Source organism: Perca fluviatilis, chromosome 5 (assembly GCF_010015445.1).
Source record: "Perca fluviatilis chromosome 5, GENO_Pfluv_1.0, whole genome shotgun sequence".
NCBI classification, from domain to species: domain Eukaryota; kingdom Metazoa; phylum Chordata; class Actinopteri; order Perciformes; family Percidae; genus Perca; species Perca fluviatilis.
The window spans coordinates 22355811-22376940 of NC_053116.1; the positions used below are offsets into that span (position 1 = coordinate 22355811).

General features: G+C 40.7%; 1 protein-coding gene across 1 annotated transcript in view; it reads right to left on the reverse strand.

Moving 5' to 3' along the window:
* scn8aa (sodium channel, voltage gated, type VIII, alpha subunit a) overlaps window positions 1–21130 on the reverse strand; it is a 46780-nt gene that overhangs the window by 14386 nt on the left and 11264 nt on the right. The window contains exons 7-22 of the mRNA XM_039799532.1: window positions 18070–18267; window positions 17734–17797; window positions 17390–17531; window positions 15359–15565; window positions 14988–15269; window positions 13076–13390; window positions 11379–11514; window positions 10904–11142; window positions 9648–9821; window positions 9169–9485; window positions 8814–8849; window positions 8642–8648; window positions 7623–8096; window positions 6861–6978; window positions 5770–5924; window positions 4994–5167 (exon numbers count right to left, since the gene is read on the reverse strand). Of these exons, the coding sequence (XP_039655466.1) occupies window positions 4994–5167; window positions 5770–5924; window positions 6861–6978; window positions 7623–8096; window positions 8642–8648; window positions 8814–8849; window positions 9169–9485; window positions 9648–9821; window positions 10904–11142; window positions 11379–11514; window positions 13076–13390; window positions 14988–15269; window positions 15359–15565; window positions 17390–17531; window positions 17734–17797; window positions 18070–18267 (3038 nt within the window). The remainder of the gene's footprint in view (window positions 1–4993; window positions 5168–5769; window positions 5925–6860; window positions 6979–7622; window positions 8097–8641; window positions 8649–8813; window positions 8850–9168; window positions 9486–9647; window positions 9822–10903; window positions 11143–11378; window positions 11515–13075; window positions 13391–14987; window positions 15270–15358; window positions 15566–17389; window positions 17532–17733; window positions 17798–18069; window positions 18268–21130) is intronic.

Genomic DNA, 21130 nt, shown 5'->3' on the forward strand with positions numbered 1-21130 from the left:
TGAATTAGAATTCCCCCCCCCAGCTATTTTGTCACTTTAAACAGCTAATATGAGTAACATATGGATTATTCCTCCTACAATATGAATTATGTGTCCTACAATGTAAGCAAAAATAAAGTAAAAAAAACCCTACTTTACTTTTGTGTTCTCCCATTACTATGCTACAAGGTTTATTTTTTTTTAACTGATTTAACAAAGCACTTTACTTTCTAACATTACATTTCTTTCCCCATGCCATTTTTAGCCAACACATAACACTATACAAAACATTCTTATAATGGAAATCAAGAAGACACTTATCAAATGGGTAACAGAAACATACAGTAACACAAGGGAAATGAGAAGGAACACACTCACACAAAGAGTCAGGCACATCCACACTCAAAGAAAAATACAGGCCGGTCTAATGATGGTGCCCCCCCCCTTTCTGAGTCCATGGCAATGGTTTCACCCCACAACACAGGACGGTAGAGGCACAGTCAGGCCACAACACAACCCAGACTCATCAAGCACAAGTCTCATTTTTTTGGAGGGGGAGCGCTAGTGAAGACCAAACTTACCGCCGGCCGCCTGTCACCCACCATCATTACATCTCAGCACAATATCACCACATTCCTGAGGTTACACTTTCAAGAGGGAATGAAAGGAGGTTGGGGAAAGAGGGGAGGAGGAATGCCACTCCCTGTGACATGTTCACAACTTGGGAAACGTAGCGCCCTGCACTGTCCCAAGTGTTGGGCTTGACAACACACCTACAGGGAGGGAGTCTACAATGGCAATAACCAGAATCAGTACAGTGTGGTATGATTATTATTGCTAGAAGCGCTATGTGTGCTGTGTGTCAACCTTGAACATATGATTTAAAAATACCCGTATACTGAAGTCTTACGTTACAGAAGGCTACGAAGCTAACCTGGGCTTGTTTAACAAAGAAACACAGCTACTAAAGGCTAACCTAGTGCGTAACATTAATGGTATTGTCTCCTCTCCCTGTGTGATGCATTGAACATGAGAGTGAGCCTGGATGAGTGTATGCTTTCCTATCTAAGAGGGGTTGTGCTGTGTTAAACTGACTCACACAGCCGCTGTTTAAATTCACGCTCCGGAGCCAGGCCTGCCTGCTTCGTCGTCTCGAGCGACCTTTGCTCTGGGTCTGCTTTCCAGCGTCCTTCATCTGGACTCCGTGAGCCTGCTCTCCGTGTTGTAGTTCAGCATTTAAAAGGTATATTTACAAAAACTTATGTTGTGGGAAACAAGAAAATGTCTTCCAAAATGTTTGTCTCCAGCGTGTGTGGCCTGTAGCGTCCGTCCGCTTGAGGCTCTCCGCTCTGCTTCTTGAGTCAATTCCTCAATCAATCCTCCACACACCTGCAATGGCTGGGTTAAATCAGATCAACACTACCACACCCCCTCATGTGACGCGTCGGTCTGGCCCTGTGCATTAGCTTACCACGCCCACTTCTCTAAAAACACTAGACTGATATCATAACACTTAATATACAGTAAAGGCCAAAAGTTTGGACACACCTTCTCATTCAATGCGTTTCCTTTATTTTCATGACATTGTAGATTCTCACTGAAGGCATCAAAACTATGAATGAACAAAAAAGTGTGAAATAACTGAAAACATGTCTTATATTCTAGTTTCTTCAAAGTAGCCACCCTTTGCTCTGATTACTGCTTTGCACACTCTTGGCATTCTCTTGATGAGCTTCAAGAGGTAGTCACCTGAAATGGTTTTCCAACAGTCTTGAAGGAGTTCCCAGAGATGCTTAGCACTTGTTGGCCCTTTTGCCTTCACTCTGCGGTCCAGCTCACCCCAAACCATCTCGATTGGGTTCAGGTCCGGTGACTGTGGAGGCCAGGTCATCTGGCGCAGCACTCCATCACTCTCCTTCTTGGTCAAATAGCCCTTACACAGCCTGGAGGTGTGTTTGGGGTCATTGTCCTGTTGAAAATTAAATGATGGTCCAACTAAACGCAAACCGGATGGGATGGCATGTCGCTGCAGGATGCTGTGGTAGCCATGCTGGTTCAGTATGCCTTCAATTTTGAATAAATCCCCAACAGTGTCACCAGCAAAGCACCCCCACACCATCACACCTCCTCCTCCATGCTTCACGGTGGGAACCAGGCATGTAGAATCCATCCGTTCACCTTTTCTGCGTTGCACAAAGACACGGCGGTTGGAACCAAAGATCTCAAATTTGGACTCATCAGACCAAAGCACAGATTTCCACTGGTTCCTTGTGTTTCTTGGCCCAAACAAATCTCTTCTGCTTGTTGCCTCTCCTTAGCAGTGGTTTCCTAGCAGCTACTTGACCATGAAGGCCTGATTTGCGCAGTCTCCTCTTAACAGTTGTTCTAGAGATGTGTCTGCTGCTAGAACTCTGTGTGGCATTCATCTGGTCTCTAATCTGAGCTGCTGTTAACTTGCGATTTCTGAGGCTGGTGACTCGGATGAACTTATCCTCAGCAGCAGAGGTGACTCTAGGTCTTCCTTTCCTGGGGCGGTCCTCATGTGAGCCAGTTTCATTGTAGCGCTTGATGGTTTTTGCGACTGCACTTGGGGACACATTCAAAGTTTTCGCAATTTTCCAGACTTCTCTTTAGCTGATTGGTTCTTGCCATAATATGAATTCTAACAGTTGTCCAATAGGGCTGTCGGCTGTGTATCAACCTGACTTCTGCACAACACAACTGATGGTCCCAACCCCATTAATAAGGGAAAACATTCCACAAATTAACCCTGACAAGGCACACCTGTGAAGTGAAAACCATTTCAGGTGACTACTTCATGAAGCTCATTGAGAGAACACCAAGGGTTTGCAGCGCTATCAAAAAAGCAAAGGGTGGCTACTTTGAGGAATCTAAAGTATAAGACATGTTTTCAGTTATTTCACACTTTTTTGTTAAGTACATAATTCCATATGTGTTCATTCATAGTTTTGATGCCTTCAGTGAGAATCTACAATGTAAATAGTCATGAAAAACGCATTGAATGAGAAGGTGTGTCCAAACTTTTGGCCTGTACTGTACATATGTGTAATTTTGAGCTGTACAAACTAATTATAAATGCATGAATGTAGAAAATTAGATGTACATTGTCTATGGTATAAAATACATGTATGTTGCTGCATGGAGTCTGGGATAGAGGAGCTTATAATGAATCAACATGGCAACCTCTGGCCATTGATAGGAGTCCATTCACTGTTATTGCCTGAGGTGTTGGACACTGCGGAGAGGTGGTTAGTTCAAGGAGAAAGTCAGAAATCAGGGAAATTCTTAATCTATCACAATTCTGCCACTCAGTGCAGATTACCTCTTGATTCAGCATTAATGTAAAATACAAATGCTTTAAGCTTCTAGACATGAAAATGGTCCCCTTTATTTCTTTCCCAGGTTGGAATCTCATTGAAATCCCTCACAGTCTAACGTTACGTTGTTTTAAAAAATAGACAAAATCAGATTAAAATGTGATAATATATGTAACTAACAAAGAATAGGTTGAAGAATTTCCCATGTTCCTGTTTTCAATCTTGACTGACACAAGGAGCAGAGAAGTACACAGAGAAAAAGGACAAAGGCACATCTCAAACATCTTGCAGGTCAGAGACACAGGCAAAGACAGCTTTACAGAGATACATCTTTAAAACGTCCCATTGCTCTGAGCATGACTTGAATATGGTTGATATCAATGATTATTGATTGGCTGATTCAAATTTGTGTTAGTATCCATGCTTAAATAGTAGAAATGCACCGATTACAACTTTCTAGGCCGATTCCGAGTTCCGATTTTTCATTGAGTTTGACCAGCCGATACCAATTTTAGCCGATTCTGATTTCATTTTTTCGAACCACTTTACAGCACACACAAATATTTATTTTCTATCTTTTCTTTAATAGAAAATTTTACATTTTGCATAGAACGCATAGAGAATTTTTTTTTAACAGATAATTGATCGCTATAAAATAGAACTATAAATTACTCCGGGTGTGGAAAATTAACTCACATTTAAAGTGCAATATTATGGAAGAACCATTTCCTTCTTTTCACATCCAATATCCAACTAAATCTTTTTAGGCCTAAATATATTTAGCAAACTAAACTTCTGTATGTATGAAAACAGGGAAAACAGGTAATGGTAATAAAATAATATATAAATAACAAATAAAAATAAAATAAATATTGCCTTAATGCAGTATAAAGATATTTCTCAAAACACACACATGCATCCCCACTAACCTGGAAAGCATTTTAAACAGTAATGTTAATACAGCGTGTCGGAGGAATACAGTGTCTCTTTACCAGTCAATCGGTGCATCTCTATTAAATAGCTTTGTGTTCAAATTGGAATTGTTTATTTTAATTCTGCCTTAAAACATTATAAGTGGTGTCTGTACCAAGTAGGGGAACAGACAAACAGTTTGTTGCTTGTGGCACACTGGTAGAAGTGTTGTAATTCACAAGCAGAAACGTGATGTACATATTTAAGCATCTCAGACTGATAAACCAAGTACAAAATAGGGATTGTTGCGTGTTGGAGTTGTAAAAGGTGACTCCGGCATGAGTGCAGTTGAAATAGACAGACTGCAGTACAGTCTTGTAAAACACGGTCCTTATAGCATGAGTAAACCAAATAAAGAGGCTTCCTATTTTATACAACATGCCCTCTCACCTTATGCATGCCATGACGCAAATATTCAATTGATAACCTGACCTTTCAAACCTAACCACACCCAACAGACAACAACACTTACAATTGTAACATCATATATGGTGTTCATATAGTATATGTAGTGCATATGATGTGATTCATAACAATCAAATAAAGCAAAAGACAAATTATTACAGCAGAAATTAGCCTTAGCTGTGCTGCTTAATAGACTGTGTTTATCTTTATACCAGTGTGTTGCTGTTGAACCAAGGTGTGGTTGAGGACCAAATAACTGCTCTTCTTCTCTAATAGATGGAAACAAGAGCTGGACTTACATCCACAATGAAGAAGTCCAGCCAACACCAGGCATTGGTGAAATACTTGACAAAACCGTATGCGACCCATTTCAGCAACATCTCCAGGATGAAGATGTAGGTGAAAACCCTGTCGGCGTACTCCAAAATGATCCGAATGGTCTTCCTCTGCTCGATGTACACATCCTCAAAGGCCTATGGACAAAACAAGAAACATATGTCAGCCGTGACAAAAACGGCAAGGGAAATATTACACCTAATGATTTATGATTCCACTAACGAAACTGTAAACAGCACTACAGCCCGCTCATTGTTAATCACTAACCGTGATTTACCAGATAAAAAAAAAAAATTGTTCTGCGTGAAATATTTCAAATAACTCCACAGCAAATGTAGATTTGCAGCAGTCTTTGCTCTTATTTTAGAGGCATTTGACATGCTTGAGAACAAGGTCCCACTCCATCCCCAGAAATAGATCCCCTGTTTGATAAATGGTCCATTAATCACAGGCACTGCTGGCCCTTCCCCCAACCCAGCAGCTCAGGGACTGACTGCACCACATGTTTTACCTCTTCACTGCCATACTGTACTGTAGACACACACTGGTCCCTGTGAAGTACCTCTATGTTTAATGAGTCATCTTCATTCAATCTTTATCCAGTTTGGATTTTCTCAGGTCAGTAGAATATGTGTTTCATTTGAAGATGAATATAAGTTGTGCTCTGAAGCTTTTCAACTGTTTATGTTGGTTTTTGTTTTACTTTTTTATGTAACAAGCATGTAGTAGGCCTCTTTACCAGGGCACCGCTACTGAGGAGGATCATGAAGATGATGAGGGTCTCAAACCAGTTGTGCTCCACAATCAGGTAGCAGGTTTTTCTCAGGTACCACCATCTCTTCCACCAGCCCGTAGAAATGTCAACGTCACAGCACTTATACTTGGCCACACAACCTGAGGACACAGGAGGAGAGACGGCATTTGATACAGTATAGTTAGATCAGTTACAGTCCTGTGTCTAGAATTGTTTAAATTTTAGTCCTAAAATCAATATATGGGTTTTTGAGATTGTTTTCTGCTTAGTGCTTACAAAGAGTGGATGCAACATTTCTATTATATTGTTTTAAATTGTCATCATTTTTATTGCGTTGAATCATATTTTTAATCTATTTCATGTAGTTCTTAATCTAGTTTTTTTCCACAGTATTTTATTAATATTACTGTTACTTTTAAATCTATTTTATTACATTTTCATAATTTTATTGTCTTGTGTGCTTTGGTCTAAATTGTTATATTCTTTTGTCTTTTCTGTTGTTTTTACGGTCTACACTCGGTCTTATTATTGGCTTGCCATTGTCATCTGTGAAGCACTTAAAACTGCAGCTGTATGAAATGTGCTAGACACATAATCTTTGATTGATTGTTTTATTTCTGTAGGGTAGAACCACAGTACACCCTCTCCAATGCTAAGGGTTTAATACTTTGTATTGTTATCCTATTTTTTTTCTTTACAAATGTTTTGACAAAGACTTGTATTCAGTTTGACCAGTCATCAGCCTTTTTAGACAAGATGCTACTAGAGCCCATTGACAAACTGGAATTGAACTGTTGAAGTGTTGAGATATCAATATTCCTGATTTCTATTACTGATTTTTTTTAAACAGCCTTTATCTATAAATAATTATCTGTGAAGTTATAGGTATTAGTGTATCAGTGTATTAGTGTGTAAACAGACAGACTGATAAATAGATGGAGTCTCCATGGGTGAGTGATCCTTCATAATGAAACTGTCCTTCACACCTATCACCGCCCTATCATTTCCAATGAGTCCAAGAAAGCCTCTGTGCTATGGAGTGGAGGTAATGGGTGCCATTGGAGCAGTGGTCTCACCATCTGTCCAACACGCCTCGGGTTCCAAGTATTCCTCCACCGGTTCTACCACCACCTCCTCCACCACATCTGGCTTGATGTCGATGGTACTGCCCTCCGACGAACTGGTGTCATCCAGCTGCAGAGACGCAGACATATGAGCACACACGCAAAAAGAAACACAGGAACAAAGTGTCAGTAATTCAGAACCATTTTAGTTTTTATTGGAACCGCTCATTGTGGAGAAAGCTGACTCTGGAAATGTCAGTTTCATGTTATGTCATGTCCATTTCCATCCAATTGTGTTGACTTCGTCTTTAAAAAAGGAAAAGAACTTTGACTATTTGATCACAGAGGGTTTTTTTTCCTATTGAGATTGGCATCATAGCAGTTCTGAACATCATATATCATCCACAAATATCAAATGTCAGATCCTCTTCTCTGAAAGTCTTCTAAATGCATTTTGTCAAAAGGCATACGTCAGCAGATATCCATTTCACTCCAGCCACTCTATTGAGTAATGGAGTTCTATCAGTGTCTGAACAGGGCAGAGTAGCCAGCCCCACCCATGGCAATTGCACGGTGTAGAGTAGCTGAGGATTATAACAACAAAAACACATTACATTTACATAATTACAAATAAATGATTTAGCAGTGCATATAAATGGTTGTGTTATTGTGTGTGCTGCAGATTCCAGTCTGTTTTGTGTTATTGTCTGCCTGAATAGTAATACTGTGATAAACTATTAGAAGCGGATAAATATATTCACTATTCTCACTGACCTCTTTGCTGTTCTCATTTTCCGACTCGCTGCTGAAGTCCTCCGTGTTAAGGTTCTCAAAGTCAGACTCTCCCACAGCAATGGGCACACAGACGGTCAGGTTTGGGTTGTGGATGAATGACATGTGATCCTCATCGATCATATACTTGCCCACGCTGCTGCCAATACCACTGGTGGTGCCATTACCATTCTTGACATAGTCCAGGTCACGGTTGATGTCCACCCCGGTGTGGTTAGCAATGCAGTTCAGCTTCTTGTCATACATGTCATCTAAAGGCTTCTGCTCGTCCTCCATCTGTGGTTTCTTCAACAGACTGGCCACCAATATTCGCACCTTCGCTTTGATCCATGCAATGCCAATCTTTATACGCCTGACGGAAATCTGCAGGTTGTTGGGCTCTCCGTCGTCATCTGTTGCAGCCAAGTTGTCAGCACTGAATGAGCTCAGCAGCAAGGCAAGGAACAGATTCAACACCTTTGGACACAAAATGAGAAATCAGTAACTGTATGTCGAATGCTACTTTTTCCATCTCTGACCACGTTATAATTATTTAAAGTGATGGTTCGGAGTAATTCACCCTAGGGTCCTTTGCACCATGACCTCGAGCCAAACACCCCCCCAGAAGCTTTTTTCACCTGGGTCAAACATTGGGAGAGTTAGCTAGAGTAGCGTTATCAGCTGAATAGCTTAGCGCAGGGGCTAATGGACCCACGTTTGTATCTTGTAAGTTACCCACTAATAATGCCCGAAATGATACCAAACGTCTACAAGTAGTACAAATAGGTTATGCTCTCATAAAACGATGGATTGGAAAGTTTAGGTACACCAGAAGTTTATGAACGCCTGCTTCTCCTCAGCTCTCTGTTGCGCTGCTGCTACCTGCAGTTAGACGAGTCTTAGGGCGTCTACAAATTACTACACCGAAAGAGATACAACAAAAATATTTATTAATTCAATGATTAAATAAGGTAATGTCTCCAAACTTACCTCAATTATTACTTGTCTCCTGCTAGTTATACTACAGCACTTACTTAAAAAAAAGTTAAATAATAAATATTTTTGTTGCATCTCTTTCGTTGTTGTAATTTGTGGACGGAACCTCGCCTCACTCTTACGCAGCAACAACAACAGCAGAGAGCAGAAGCCAGCAGGCAAGGGTTATTTACATAAACTTCTGGTGTACTTACAAACTTTCCAATCCATCGTTTTATGAGAGCATAATATATACTAGTGTAGACCTTTGGTATCATTTCCTAGAACGTAGTGGGTAATGATACGAAAGCGGTGGGTCCCGTCAGCCCGCTAAGTTATTCAGCTGATAACGCTACTCTAGCTAACTCTCCCAATGTTAGACCCAGGTGAAAAAGCTTCTGGGGGTGTTTGGCTTCGAGGTCGTGGTGCAAAGGACGTTAAGTAGTGACATCAATTATCACTCATAATATGTTTGGGGAGTTGTTTCTTTTTTTTTTAACTGCACACCCTCCCCCCCCCCCCCCCCCCCCCCCCCCCCCCCCAACCCCACCCCCCCCGCACAACAATAAGCCACATCCCTACCTGGTCCTCCCCCACCTCCATGCAGTCCCACATGGTTTCAATCCATTCACCGCACAGCACCCGGAAGACGATCAGGAAGGAGTGGAAGAAGTCATTCATGTGCCAGCGAGGCAACTCACAGTCAAGAGAGATTTTACACACACAGTCTTTGTAGCTCTTGCCAAACAGCTGCATGCCCACCACAGCAAAGATGAAGACGATGATGGCCAGCACCAGAGTCAGGTTCCCCAAGGCTCCCACTGAGTTTCCGATGATTTTGATCAGCATGTTGAGGGTGGGCCATGACTTGGCCAGCTTGAACACTCTCAGCTAAAGTAAGGGGTGGGTGGAAAGAGTAAAAGGGATATCATTTAGTCGCAACATTTTCACTTTACTAACTTGCTGCACACAGTGAATAAAGTCAACATTGCTAAGATGCTAACTCTGCATGCTTTCTCTATTTAGAAAGAAACAAAAAAAATTAGCATTTACCAATCGAAATGACCGCAGCACAGACAGGCCCTCAACGTCAGCCAGAGCCAGCTCCACTAAACTCAGCGTTACAATGAAACCGTCGAAACAGTTCCAGGCCTCCTGGAAGTAGTAGTATGGATCCATAGCCACCAACTTAAAAAGCATCTCCCCTGCAAAGATCCCTGTGAACACCTGGCAGGTAGGAAAGAACACAGATTGAAACAAATGGATTTGAACCAACACCGTATTTCACAGGACATGTGAGAATGTGAAGCATGATAGGTAGTAAAACTTGTTGTGACCCATTATCTGAGTTGTGCATTATAGATCCATCACATTATAAATTATTCTCATGGTAACTGTATGTTAATAAATTACCAGTAGGATAAATCCAATTATTTAAAAAGGCAGCACATCTAGTTTGTTTGTGTTTGTGTGTGTGTGTGTGTGTGTGTGTGTGTGTGTGTGTGTGTGTGTGTGTGTGTGTGTGTGTGTGTGTGTGTGTGTGTGTGTGTGTGTGTGTGTGTATCAATGACTCACAAGTAGACCTACAAATTTCCATCTGTGCCGCCCATTGGCCTTTTTTGGTAAATTACTCTGGAGCACAAATGTCAAATAACAAATCTCTGTGCTGTTTCTACTGTAATTTAATACCTGTTCATATTTATGTGTACACACACACACACACACACACACACACACACACACAGTATACAGTAAGTGATCATTAGTGCAATAACTACACGTGTCAGCTGTGACTTATCTCGTTTTAAGACGCTGACATATGTTAACAAATGTGACACTGAAAAGTAAAATAACAATCATGGTGCCAGAACTCAGATTTACTCTGTTTCTCTAAAATGCTAATAGTGAAAATCAGGTTGAGTTATCCAAGCCATGATTCAGGCACCATTTTAGAGCAGCTCATCGATCAGGCTCCATGAAATATTAATGTAGGCCTCCCACCAGTCAGCCAACCAGCAGAGAGGCAGGTTGGTCCCACCGAAGCTAACAGCAGCTCCACACAACCAGAGGAGAGAAAGAGAGATAGCAGGAGAAGACAGGGAACATGTGTGTGAAAAAAAGTAAATGGATAAAAGAAGTGGGGTTCGAGAAAGTGATTTTTTTCTCCTTTTAACTCTGAATCAGCAATGAAAGAGCTGCCAATTACGGTTCCAAAAGTAACAACTCTATGAGCTGCAAAAGAAGAAGCAGAAGAGATTCTTAACCAGCTATTCAAATAAAAATGAAAGAACAAAAAGATCGGCACTCACCAGATTGCCTACAGACAGCATGTCTTCAAAGTCAGGGGTCATGGGGTAGTGCTCCATGGCCATGAAGAGGGTGTTGAGGACGATACAGATGGTTATGGCTAAGTCCACGAAGGGGTCCATGACAATCAGGTTCATAGTTTCCTTGATCTTAATCCACAGTGGGGAGCACTCCCAGATCAGGAATGTGTTAGAAAATTTATACCAGCATGGCGGACACTTGCGTTGAGACTCCTCCAGTTCTGAAGACATAGCGCGGATCACACATCAAAACCAAACATAATTGCATGCTTGAGCATACCGCATGCAATGGTATCAAATGATAGACAAAATTGTATGCATTGTATGTATCTGGTACTTTTGGATATGCAAAGCAGATAAGCAGGAAATTCATGTCAAACTAATCAACCAATGAGAGCAGCCCTAGTTAAAGAATAATGAGAGAGCAGGTTAAAAAGCTGGGTTAAAGTGGCAGTACCCTCCACTAGTGTGTTGGTAATGACGCTCATGACACTGTTGGCCCGCTCTTTCCGCCCAAAGGAGGTATTGAGCTGGTCCACAGACACCATCAGGGAGCCCGACAGCTTCTTCTTCACCTCAACCTCAGTAGTCGGCTGTCAGGAATAGAGGAAGAATCAAGCACCCATGGAGAGGACATGAACACCATCCCATTTTACCACCGGTGGCCGGCGGAGGGAAGTGCACCACAGCATTGGCAGGAAAAAGTAGTTGATCAGATTTTTGGGGTGGGGGCATGGTTCAATCTTTTCTATATCAATGCTGGTTTCAAAGAAGATGTGTGTATGCTGTTAATGCATGCAGGTCTCAGCCAAAGTGGGAGCAGTGGTCTAGGGCTACTTGACCTAATTGTGTTTGAATGTAATTAGCTTGTCCCGATTAAATAATAAATGGATTGTGCGATATTGTGTGAAGGAGAACTGCTTCTGCATGAATGCATTTTCAGTCCTGTCATGCAATAATGGAGGCTTTGCTGCCATTGCAATATAATCATTAGGTTAATTTACAAAAGGTCTCCCAAATCTGGCCATTTTAAATGTTACTTGCAAATTGATGCTACTAAATATCTTCCTACAGTACTTTGAAACCATACAATTTATATTGCAACCATCAAGTCAAGAGCATTGTAAAGAGATCATGTGGAGGCAGATAGTTCAGATCCATCCAGTTGTCATGCATGAGCATGCTCCAAGTCAAAGAGAAGGAGAGGAAATTACAGACACCATAGCCATTGTTCTACTTGTCTATGTCATGCTTGTTCTAATTTAGGGTTTCATCTACCATGCTAACTAGAATGAGACACAGCTGATCCACCAATGTTGACCAGGGAGATTTTGGAAAACAGAGAAAGACAGACAAGGACAGCAGCCCTCCTTTTTTCTTAAATTATATATTATTAAGGCCTGATATGATATTACTTGTGTATCTGCTTTGGGATATTAACAGTGTATCAGGGAAGAAGATAAAAATGTCTGTGGCTATATAGTGCTGGTCCCCTCAGTTTCCTCCGCCTCCTACTGTAGATCTACCCACACAGGCTAGCATTGGACCTGGATGCCTGGAGGAGGAACACATCAACACACTAGAGCATGTTAACTCATCATTATATGTTGTTTGTTAACAAAAAATGGTTTTACTACTAAAGTGTGTTAAACAGGAACTTTATGACATCCCACAGTTGAAGCTGTGTATTAAATATTAATCAGGCTTTGATATATCTGCCAAACTCTTATGGGCCAATGGGGATGCAGAAGAATAATAGAATCATGTCTGTTTGATTAGTGCCTGTATAATAGTGTGAGTATGGTGCATGTATGAATAAATAATTTGATATGAACATTCAAAACATTGACATTCATCGTTCAAATCAAACAACAAAATTGTCTGGAAGTCACTGACAGACCCAGTTTTACTAACCTATCAAATACACGGTTGGCTATAGTATATTCAATATAAAATGTATTTATTTCTCCATCCTTTGCCTACTGTTGGAGGGCAGCATACACTGCAGGGGCTGGGGGAGGGGAGGCGCGAGTGCTTAGCCAAGAGATACATACGGACTTGCAAAGATGAGAATAGAGTATAGAGAGTAAGAAAGAAAAGGAACGGACGAGAGGGGGGCCATGCCTAGATAGGTCTACTCATTGACTTCCTTACACTGTCGTCAGGGGCTGCCTTATCTATTTTCACCTCAGGCAGAAGGCGTCCACCGTGCCCAGGGCCGATGAGCGACACCACGCCGTTGCAATCCACCGTGCTGTTCCTCTTCCCGTGGTATCCACTGTAGCTGCTCCGCCGATAAGGGCTGAAGAGGGAGCCCCGGCGCTCCTCGCACTCCTCCACCGTGCTGTGTTCATCATCGGCAAACTCGTTCTCCGATCCCACATCCTTACCGCGCCCCTTAAAACTGAAGATGCTGCTCTTGCTGTTGTGGCGGGACAGGAAAGGTGAGCCAGGTATACTGAGGAGGGACTGGAGGTAGAAGAAGATTGAATAGAGGAGAGATTAGTGTGATCAATGTAGCACAGGGTGTTTCTGAAATACAACTGATTGCACCATCATTTTAATGCTGTTTGTCATCATTTCCGGAGGTCATGATAAAGGCAACATATGTATGGTGTGAGAAATGTAATCCAACCAGGAAGCTTTTTCCTAAGGAGGCATATTCTGCTGGAGCAATCATGTGACTTATAAACAAAAGAGAGATACATAATTAGGTCAGTGATAACCCACACTGCCAAGGTCACACACAGGGCAGAGATACAGGCTAGAGCTGAGCGATATGGAGAAAATCAAATATTACGATATTTTGGACCAAACACCTTGATATCGATACTGTAGGGTTGACTATTGGTGCTTTCACAAAATATTTACACAATGAGATTTTTGACAATTAATCATTAGTAATGTGGATATATATAAGTGGGTAAAGGCAAATAATAAAACAGCTAGAACAGTCTGGTAAATTCTGAAAATTACATCACTTTACAGTAATGCAGCCTTTAAAAACAGGAAAAGACAACACTTATGCCATATTACAACATAATGATATCCAAAATCTAAGACAATATTTGATCTTGTATCGCGATATCGATATAATATCGATATTTTGCCCAGCCCTAATACAGGCAGCTGAAAAAACATGGAGAGGAGCATCAGTCATGACAACATCAATCTGGGCTGCTACTAGTATTGATCCAATTATTATTATAGCTGTACACAGAGTGTGCTAGCTCAACTGGAATCAATCATCTGTTAAATAGGGCCAATGTTGCCTTAAATTATTTGGTAAATCCTGCACTATAAAACACCCTATAAGAGTCGGCAGAGCCCAAGTGAGGCCTAAGCAAAGCTGCAGGATTTCTCCCTTTGAAACATTAATGTAATCACTGTAAATAATTCAGGACCTGGACATGGGTTTCTATATCTCTGGCCACTATATGCTCCTTTATACGCAAGTTCATGCAACATCACACTGTACAAAAGCCACACTCCCAGTCTGAAATATTCCTCACTTGACAGTCGCAAAATATTTTAAAGCAACAGTTTTCACAGACATATATATTCTATTCATAGAAATAATCAAACATCTATTTTTCAATTCTGTGGCTCTGATGTTATGGTATCTTGTTTGGTCTCTTTGTGTTTGACACTAGTAATCTGAGTTTTAAAAAAGCTTAAAGGGTCAGTTTATCCCATTTATAGTTATCTAGACATGCAGATAGTTTCAGATATGCTGAGGTTTTGTCTGTGAGATGTCTGCCACTAACCCATTACAATGGAGCTCAAAGCATTTAAAATGTACACTGAAAAACTCAAAATCATGTATTTCCAGAGAATGTCCCAGTGACTCAAGATAATTGATAAATATTGCTGTTTACACTGACAAAACAAAATTATGTTCACCAAGATTCAAAAGGCTGAAATCTTAATCCGCTTATTAAACCATTTGTGGGAATACATGTTTTTGTAATTTTGGCTAACTGACCCTTTGCATGATGCTGAACTACAAAAAGAGGAATGCAGAGAAATGACTAAACAAACCCGACATTATCCTTGTTTACCTCACCTGGTTCATAATGGAAGACTTTCGACCCAAGCGATTATCAGGGAAACGGAAGCGGCTCCTCTTGCTGCCATCATCTGACTCTGACTTGACAAACTTCTCACTGTCGCCTTTCTCCTTCTCTTGCTCTTTCTGCCGCCACTTTTTCTTACGATTACGTCGTTCTTTGGCGCTCTTGGAGCTGAGCTTTGACATCTCAGAGGAACTGCATGACAGATGACCTCCTCCATCGTCCTCTACTGCGTCCTCTGACACAGTACCTGCAGAGGTTGCCATTGCAGCCGCCTGCAAAGAAACAAACACATGAAGGGAATCAGAACAATGATGTAACATGAATCAGGAATAATTTCGGGCTCCATTCTGCCTGGGCTGACCTGAGCATCTTCCTGCTGTTTCTTGAGCTGATCCAGCATGGCCTTGAATTCCTCCTCCTTCTGCAGGGCCTCTTCCATGGTGGCCTGGTTCTGCTCCTCATAAGCCATGGCCACCACAGCTAAGATCAGATTCACCAAGTAGAACGAGCCCACAAAGATCACCAACACAAAGAAGATCATGTACGTCTTCCCTGCCGCCCTCAGGGTCTGTTGGGAGGCAGTGCAGCAGAGATGAGGGGAGAAGGGATGGAACAGCAGAGACAATAATAACATCTAACACATAACCTCAATCCCAGAGTCAAGCTCAGTGTCAACCTCACTGCTCATGTCTCACAGTGACTCGTCAGAAATACACAGTCAGCTGTTGGTGGTGAAAAGAGAACAGGCTGAATGGTTCAATTAGGAACAAACTCAGCCTAAACATCTGTGACTTTCTACATTTAAATGTCTGTTTCTGGTATTAATATGCTGAAATTAGTTCCACTCTCATCTCATACAATGATGAATTGATGCACAACCATCTGTTCTTAGTCTGCGCAGGAACAATATTCACGGCAGAGGCATGGCAGAACAAATGAGAACATTCTGGAAACATCTTGAAAAAAATGTTTTTTTATTTTAGTACATGATGGCCACCTTCATTTTAATGCAGGTTTAGTGCAGGGTTTGATTAATCTACATGTAAATAAACTTGTTTCCAATTTTGTTTTATTCACAGAGGTATTCAAGAGGTTCTTAGTGTAACAGAGGAAACCATATTTCAACTGAAATGTTCTCACTCATCAGCCTCCTTTGGTTCCACCCTCTAAAGGCGAACTAATGCTGTCAGGGAGCAGAGCAAAAAAGAGAGGGCTTCCTTGGATAGAGAAGAGAAATTCCCTTACAAATCAATTATGAATGTAGTTGACATGTTGTGCTAGGAACTGTACATAACACAATCCCAACAAGAGAAGCACAAACTGATTAGCAGTCCAAATCATTATCTTTAAGTCCCACACATTACCAAAGGTAAAACAAAACCTTAGTGGAAATACTGAATAATGAACTCGGCTCTGTCATGTCAATTTCATTTCATTTCTGAACATCTGACAAAGAAATATTCAACATCCTTTCCAAACACAGCTGAAGATACAGTACACAATAGCAGTGAGAGCCTGTAGTTAGGGGCTGAATTTCAAAAATAGTAACAAGAATAGAAGTACTGTATGAGCTGGAATGCTCCCATCAGGGCTCATCCCCCTCATTGGCCATACTGTAATCCTGAGCTGTTAATATTTCATACTTCCTTTCTCCGTATGTAGAGGCAGGAGTGTCTCCACAGGCTTTGTGTGGAACAGGCTGACAGACAGGACAGAAGTGGCCTGGCTACAGTATGCAGATGAGGCGAGTCAAAGGGGGAACAAGGGAAAAGCTAGAGGCAGAATAATCCTCCATTTTCTGTCTGAAAGGTGGAGTTACAGCATGCACACTGTGCATGACAACACACACAATGAGGAATCAGTGGAGGAGCTAACCCTTTTCTGCAGGGGAACCCAAGTATCGAGGGATATTTGCTACCTTTCTTTATTTAACAGGGCTGCAATTATATTTGCATACCGGTATTTGCATATTATAATTTGTATTATTGATAAATCTATCAAGTATATTTTGAATTAATCAAAATGTCACAAAATAGTGAAATATGCCCATCACAAGTTCTGAGACCCCAATCCTAAAATAACTTGAATGGAAGGTCTTTAGGAAAGAATTTAGTTGTTTTGTCTGACCAACAGTCTAATGCTGAAAGACATTCAATTTACAATTATATAAAAACAGCTAATCTTCACATCTGAGGAGCTGGAACCAGCAAATATTTGGCATTTTCCTAATTAAATCACCTACTTTGATTGCTTTTCTACGGATCGACCAATTACTGAATCATTTCAGCATCACTATGCAACTGTACTGTTTAAAAGCAGTAGTATTTGAGAACTTGTACAGTATGTGTTGTATATGCCTCCTATGATAAACTTGTTGACACATCCACTTTACCAGCATGTAAAGGTTTTCCCAGAAGTCCTGTGTCATGAGTCGGAAGAGAGCCAGGAAGGCCCATCCGAAGCTGTCAAAGCTGGTGTAGCCGTAGTTTGGATTCCTCCCAGCTTTCATGCATGTGTAGCCCTCCGGGCAGCGGCTGAGGGGTGGAGAGAGAGAGAGAGAGAGAGAGAGAGAGAGAGAGAGAGAGAGAGAGAGAGAGAGAGAGAGAGAGAGAGAGAGAGAGAGGCCCGAAAATGACTCAGCAATATTTCTCTACTATGTAATCTGACTTCAGGCAGATAGAAGAGCTACAGCAGGTCTTGAGCAGCATTCGGAGGAGGGCAGAGAAAGCAACTCACCCAGAGTCGGAGCTGTTCCCACAGAGAAGAGCATCCAACTGGCCAGGCAGGAAGTAGAAATTGGCTGGGAAATAAAGCAGCCATAATGAGAAATTTCGCTCACATCCTGTCGCAGCTACAGTTGTTCATTCTACAACAGTCTGTAAATCCATTCAGACCAATTTCTGACTTCAGTTTTCTCATAAATTTTCAATTCCACGCAGTTCATTTCAAACTAATTCCTTTTGTCTATCCAGTGCCAAAATGACATATTGTTTTGTCGTTCTACCATATGGGCTGACTCATACTCCTAGCTCACTGCCAGCTCACCGTTGGTGAAGCCTGGCCTCTACTTACTTTCATTCATGATGTACTCATTCCAGTCGATGGCCTTGGTGGTGTTGATTGGCCAGATCACACACTTGTGGCGCAGGTTGCCCATGAAAAGCTGGAGACCAATAAGGGCAAAGACACTCAGGCAGAAGACGGTCAGGATCATCACATCCGAAAGCTTCTTCACAGACTGGATCAGGGCGCCCACGATGGTTTTCAGTCCTGGAGGGCAGTTACGCACACACGTACACAAACCACACAAATGATGCAAGAGATGCTGATGCCCCAGGTATGAATATTTGGAGCATCTACTTCTACTACAAATTATCTTATACTGCTAAAATGCTAATCCCTTTTAGGGATGGAAATATCCAGTTTTTACTGAATTTAGCTCAAAAGCTAAAATCACTGTACTGCTTTCAAATCAAAAGTGATTAAACTATTTAAGGAAATATATTTTCATTAAACTTGTGAATTATAAATGTAATAATATACCTAAATGTGAATATGTGATATTGTATTGACTTGGGGAATTTATATGAATGAAAGCTTTAAAAATAAATTTGATATATGTAGGTAGTAATACATTTTGGACAAAACAGATTACATACATAACATCTCTAGAAACAAAACAAACAGGAAATATTTAGTAGCCTTCCCACTTTTTTCAGATTTATCCAGACAGAAAATATTGTAACAGAAATCACAAAGACTGGCTTTTTAAACTGAATAAATTTGCATTTCATTGCCAATTATAGACAAAGTGAGCAAAAGGGGGAAGACTGTAGAAAAGTGAGAGGAAATCCATAAGGAAGAGAGCACAGCAGCACAAAGAGGGGCCATGAGAAGGACAGAGGCACAGGCAGGGGGGCTGGAAACCACATGCAGGTCATTTAAACTCCAAGGCTGAACAGGAGCAATTCAGTGCCAGTGCCAGTGTGGACACTTTCTTGAACTGTCTTGTATAAGGTGTCATTGGGAAAGCACTGACTTCCCATACCATGACCCTGCAGTCTGTCTCATCCACACCTTCGCTAAAGACAAATTTGTTTTACCTTCCAGACAGGCATCCTCTGGCAGTGTTCACATGGGTCCACAAGGAACTCAAACATGGAAGCAGGATGACCTGCACCCTCTTTTCTGTTTGATCTCTACAGGTACAGTGTGCTTTACCAGCTGTACAAACGGTTATCTTCTTGTAAAATATGGTCTAACTTAGGCTTACACATTTGGACAATCTTAGTAAAACTTGCTTGGCATTTAAGAAAAACATTCAAATTAAAACAACTTTTCTTATATCAAAATAAATTAACAAAGTATATTAAATAATCCATTTTAGTAGGGCATTATTTATTAAAGTTATTATTATTTATTAAAATAGCCCCCTACCCTGTTACAATCTTTAAAAATCATCATCTCCATTCCAGTGCTACAGGCCTTCATGAATTATTGTTAATAGAATAGTTCGGCATTTTGAGAAATACATTAGGACAAAAAGATCAATACCACTCTTGTGTCTGTCGGTTAAATATAAAGCTACAGTACAGCTAGCAGCCGGTTAGCTTAGTTTAGCTTAGCATGAAGACTGGAAACAGGGGGAGAGCCTACTGCACCTCTAAAGCTCACTTATTAAAACGCTATATATTGTTTTTCTGGATTCTCTGACAGTTAACTGGCAACTGCTCAGAGACAAGAAACAATCCGGCACATAACCCCTCGTAAAAGGGGAACTGACATTTTGACGCTTTAAGTTTTTATATAAACCAGATGTTCATTAGTTACTCCTAATTAAGAGCTAAGAGCTGGTAGGTGGATTTTGTTGCCTTTTGGACAGAGCCAGGCTAGTTGTTTGCTCCTGTTTTTAGTCTTTGTGCTAAGCTAAGCTAAGCTAAGCTAACCAGCTGCTGTCTGTAGCTTCAAATAACCGTCCAGACACGAGAGTGGTAGTTTCTCTGCCAGAAAACGAGTAAACATATTTCCCAAAATGGCTAACTATTCCTTTGAATACATCAAATATGATCCCTTTATGTTTGCACATAAAAGATTTAATTTTTTCATATTTCCAAATGAACATGCTGTTTAAAAAAGCCATCCACAGTGGTTCTTTTGAGTAAGCACGATATCTGATGTGTGCTCAATGTCACTCAAAAAGGTCAAGAGGTCATTCAACCATCCCATCTGTGTCCCCAACCTCTACAATGTGAGCACACCGTTTCTTTCTCTGTGTGGTATATCGTTCAAGTAGGTCGTAAAGAAGACAGAGGAAAGAAAATCAATAATCAAACTAAAAAACAAAAGAAGGCAAATCAAACTTTCAATGCCATTTGTCAGCCAAGCTCTTGTTAGGCTAATATTGTAAAAGCAAGTGACTGAAAAGCATCATGCAGCATAGGAGATATGTTCACAAACTAGGCTTGGCAGTCTTCATACATAAATAATCAGTGTATTCTGTGGGATCTCCCTAAGAGCTATGCCATTTCTCATATGAACATCAACATACAGTATAAAAGGTTTGCTTTTGATCCCCAAAACATGGAATCCTTTTATTTCCAATTGAATCACTATTTATAAATATACAAAATTATTGATTTTGATTTCACTTTAATTTTTGTAATAGTAGAACTAGAAGAACTTCTGGCAAATTTGAGAAGCTATAATCTATTCTTAGCTGATAAAAATTCCATGTATAATAACCTGATTTATTTTTTATTTTTCTTAAAATGAGAATATTATAGCAACAATTTTCTTTGCTACAGTACTGGGTATTTGCTTATTCCTAAAGTTGGTGACAAAGGAGTGGGTTAAAGCTATTTCTGAAGAGAAACACAGCTGCCTTGGAAACGAGCCTCATAATGAGAGTGCTACTGGGGCAGAAGAGAGTGCAGACACTTTGGAGGGCCCTAGAGGAGACTGCAAAGCCTATCAAAAATGTATTAGTACCATTTTTGATAATTTTGGAGGAAAAATAAATCAAAAAATGGTTGTCTCCAATTCTTTTGTTCCTGCTTAAATCATAATTGTAATCATAATAATAGTGAGTAGAAAAGAAAGGGTGAGAAGATCAGCCTTAGTGTTTAAACTGAGT